This window comes from Notolepis coatsorum, assembly GCF_963971535.1.
Source record: "Notolepis coatsorum genome assembly, chromosome: 10".
Lineage (NCBI taxonomy): Eukaryota > Metazoa > Chordata > Actinopteri > Aulopiformes > Paralepididae > Notolepis > Notolepis coatsorum.
Window position 1 is genome coordinate 14,417,116 of NC_140174.1, and position 5,000 is coordinate 14,422,115.

The 5,000-nt window shown below is 41.8% G+C and overlaps 1 protein-coding gene across 1 annotated transcript in view; it reads left to right on the forward strand.

Annotated features, from left to right (window-relative positions):
* ift140 (intraflagellar transport 140 homolog (Chlamydomonas)) overlaps positions 1-5,000 on the forward strand; it is an 84,979-nt gene that overhangs the window by 49,523 nt on the left and 30,456 nt on the right. Inside the window, 1 exon segment of the mRNA XM_084323550.1 lies at positions 3,566-3,743. Coding sequence (XP_084179676.1) covers positions 3,566-3,743 — 178 coding nt within the window.

The window sequence follows — 5,000 nt, forward strand, 5'->3', positions numbered from 1 at the left end:
TCTCTCTCTCTCCCTCTCTCTCTCCCCTCCTCTCTCTCTCTCTCTCTCTCTCTCTCTCAATCTCCCCTCCCTCTCTCTCCCCTCCTCTCTCTCTCCCCTCCCTCTCTCTCTCTCCCCTCTCTCTCCCTCTCTCTCTCCCTCTCTCTCTCTCTTCTCTCCCCTCCCGCCCTCTCTCTCCCCCTCTCTCTCTCCCCTCTCTCTCTCTCTCTCTCCCCTCTCTCTCTCTCCCTCTCTCTCCCCTCCCTCTCTCCCTCCTCCCTCCCTCCCTCCTCTCTCTCTCCCCTCCCTCCCTCCCTCCCTCCCTCCCTCCCTCCCTCCCTCCCTCCCTCCCTCCCTCCCTCCCTCCCTCTCTCCTCTCTCTGCGTGGCCTCCTCTCCTGGACCAGCCTCAGGGCCCCTAAAGATTTGGGGAATTTCCTGTTGCCTAACTTTAATAAACAGCTCACATCTGTATCAGCTGAAGGGAGGAGGAGGGATGATGGTTGGGGTGGTGGGGAGGAGGGGGGGGGGTGGGGGGGGGGGGGGGGGCGGCACACAAATAGAGACCAGATGGGTGTGGAATCTTGATTGTGGAAATGGTGGTGAAGTGGAGCGGGTTGAGGGGGCCGATTTACGTCAGAGAAGGGGAGAGAGAGAGAGAGAGAGAGAGAGAGAGAGAGAGAGAGGAGGGGGGGAGGGGAGAGTGAGGAAGAGCGAGCAGACCGTACCTCCCAGTGTACAGTCCCACACACACACACACCTGTATCTGCGTCGTCACAGTTACGTCAATGTTTGCGCGCGAGGGTTTAGCTGGAGATCTGCTGTGATTGTGTTTGATGTTGAAATGAGACGTCGCCTTTTGGGTTACAGGAAAATATGCTTTGTTGTTCTCCTACGCTCGGTTATGTACTGTAGTGTAATGTTTACTACTGAGATCTAGTGACTGGTTTAGTGGTGTTTACTACTGAGATCTAGTGACTGGTTTAGTAGTGTTTACTACTGAGATCTAGTGACTGGTTTAGTAGTGTTTACTACTGAGATCTAGTGACTGGTTTAGTGGTGTTTACTACTAAGATCTAGTGACTGGTTTAGTAGTGTTTACTACTGAGATCTAGTGACTGGTTTAGTAGTGTTTACTACTGAGATCTAGTGACTGGTTTAGTGGTGTTTACTACTGAGATCTAGTGACTGGTTTAGTGGTGTTTACTACTGAGATCTAGTGACTGGTTTAGTGGTGTTTACTACTGAGATCTAGTGACTGGTTTAGTGACTGGTTTAGTAGTGTTTACTACTAGTAGTGTTTACTGATTACTAGGGGTGTAATGGTACACAAAAACCACGGTACGGTACGTACCTCGGTTTTGAAGTCAAGGTTCGGTACGGGTTTTCGGTACAGTGGGGGAAAGTTTGGCTTTCCATGTTCCACTCAGGGGTGATGTAGTGTGCAGTAACTAATTGTACTTGTAGGGCTGTCAATGAATATTCTATATTGAAATTAATAATCGACTTGTCAATTTTTTTAATAATAATAATTATATTAGATTGTGAATAACACAGCCCCGTCGGCAGTCGTTAGTGGTTAACATACCGTTGTATTCGTTCGGTACACTACACAGCCGTTCGGTACGGTACGGTACACACTGAAACGGTAATTGATTTGTTATCCTTGCTTTTGATTGTATATGCTTTTTGTGTCTATTTCTGTAAGTACACTCAACGTGACTGTAACGAGGGAAACCTCAGTTACCTTTCGAGTTTAAATAAGGTTTTGAAATGAAATTAAATGAAAACAGCAACGCAGCGAGCTAAACAGAACACTTCCTCACTCAATTGTATTCTATGCTTTATCCACCAATGATAGACATGACCATTCTCTTCGGTTCAAATAACAAACTCAGCAAAACAGACGGCTTCTCAGTTACAGTGGGTGACAATATTGTCACAAGGAAAGATGAAATTACCTACCTGGGTTCCATCCTAGAGGCTAATCTTTCCTGTGACAAAATGGCATCCAATGTAATAAAAAAAGTCAATCAACGAACTCGATTCTTGTACCGGATCTCCTCCCTGGTAAACAAGAATACCCTGAAGACTCTGGCAGGAGCACTCATTCAAGGGTACTACGACTATGCTTGCACCTCATGGTACCAAAGCACCTCAAAGGCACTAAAACCAAATTACAAACATCTCAAAACAAACTAGTCAGACTACTGCTTGACCTGACTCCTAGAACCCACCTCACCCCTGCACACTTTGCCAACCTAGGATGGCTTAGAGTAGACAACAGAGTACAGCAACTTGCAATGGGCCTGGTCTACAAGATACACTACACGACCAAGGTACCCATGTACATGTCAAAATACTTCCCAAAGGTCAGTGAATACCACGACCACAACACCAGAGGGAGCTCCACAAATCATGTAAAACCCAGATTCGGCTCAAACAAGGACTAAACACGTTTCGCAATTATGCCACAACAATGTGGAACGCCCCTACCCAAAGCTGTAAAGGAATGTAAATCACTACCCACCTTCAAAAACACTCTCAAAGAACACCTACGGGAGACTGCAATTCAAAACTGGCCCCTACAAATGTCCTAACCCAGTTGTACAATAAAGACCAAGCATGGCTTTGTCAGTATTCCAATGTACAGCCCCACCCCACCTACCCAACCTCCTCCAATGTACAGTTTCCATGTCAAATGTATGTCAGTATTCCAATGTACAGTGTCCCCCCCCCCTACACCCCCCCCCCCCCCCCCCCCCCCACCTCCAATGTACAGCCCACCCCACCTACCCAACCTCCCCCAATGCACAGTTTCTATGTCAAATGTATATACTCTTCTTCTGGATTTTTTTAGTATCACAAACAGTACTGTATTTGAAAATCTGGTATGTCATAAATGTATAGATGTAGCAGTACTGTCTATCTGTATGTCATGTGTGTCATATGATGAATTGAAAATGGGGGACCCTGATGGAAACAAGACGAAAGTCTTTCTCAGGTCTGCATCCTCTTAACAATTGTATGTATTGAGCTGTACTGTACTGTACCCATTCTGCAATCTGTTAATAAACTTTTCAATCAATCAATCAAACCATAATACCAGTCATGCTTCAAGTAGTCGCTTTATACTACCTCTGCCTAGAACCAATGCTCTAAAGAAAACTGCAATGTATATAGAGCCATAACATATTGGAATAGGATCCCATTACATATCATACGGACGGAAAACAAGGACAGTTTAAAAAAGAAACTTAAAGGAGCCATAATCCGGAAGGAAATCAATATTATGTCACGCATGAGTGTAGCTGCAGCCATGTTATCCAAACTTCTTCTTCTTTACTTTGTGTTTCTTTTTAAAGGTATGGTGAAATGGATTCACCTATGACCTTTTGTTTATTTTCTATTGATTATGTATGTATGTGATATATGACTGATGTACACTGAATGTATTACATATTTACATTACATATTTGTATGTGTATATTATCTGTGAGGACCCCAGGAAGAATAGTCAACACGTTGATGATGACTAATGGGGATCCTAATAAACACAACACGAACACTTCCTCTCCTGTCCACAGCGAGGCGGTGTGGGAGAACATGGCTCGGATGTGTGTGAAGAACCGGCGTCTGGACGTGGCTCGGCTCTGTCTGGGGAACATGGGCAACGCCAGGGCGGCCCGCGCTCTGAGGGAGGCGGAGGCGGAGCCAGAGCTGGAGGCCAGGGTCGCCGTGTTGGCCATACAGCTGGGCATGGTGGTGAGGGGGGCAGAGTACATTACACTAGGTTACATTACACTAGGTTACATTACACTAGGTTACATTACATTACACTAGGTTACATTACACTAGGTTACATTACACTAGGTTACATTACACTAGGTTACATTACACTAGGTTACATTACACTAGGTTACATTACATTAGGTTACATTACACTAGGTTACATTACACTAGGTTACATTACATTACACTAGGTTACATTACACTAGGTTACATTACACTAGGTTACATTACATTATGTTACATTACATTAGGTTACATTACACTAGGTTACATTACATTATGTTACATTACATTAGGTTACATTACACTAGGTTACATTACACTAGGTTACATTACATTAGGTTACATTACACTAGGTTACATTACACTAGGTTACATTACATTAGGTTACATTACATTACACTAGGTTACATTACACTAGGTTACATTACATTACACTAGGTTACATTATATTAGGTTACATTACATTACACTAGGTTACATTACATTACACTAGGTTACATTACATTACATTAGGTTACATTACATTCGGTTACATTACATTAGGTTACATTACATTACACTAGGTTACATTACATTACACTAGGTTACATTACATTACATTAGGTTACATTACATTCGGTTACATTACATTAGGTTACATTACATTACACTAGGTTACATTACATTAGGTTACATTACATTCGGTTACATTACACTAGGTTACATTACATTACACTAGGTTACATTACATTAGGTTACATTAGTTTACATTACACTAGGTTACATTACATTACATTACATTAGGTTACATTACATTACATTAGTTTACATTACACTAGGTTACATTACATTACATTACATTAGGCTACATTACATTACATTACACTAGGTTACATTACATTACTTTACATTACATTAGGTTACATTACATTACATTACTTTACATTACACTAGGTTACATTAGGTTACATTAGGTTATATTACATTACATTAGGTTACATTTCATTACATTAGATTACATTAGGTTACATTTCATTAGGTTACATTACATTACTTTACATTACATTAGGTTACATTACATTACACTAGGTTACATTACATTCGGTTACATTACACTAGGTTACATTACATTACACTAGGTTACATTACATTAGGTTACATTAGTTTACATTGCACTAGGTTACATTAAATTACATTAGGTTACATTACATTACATTAGGTTACATTACATTAGGTTACATTAGGCTA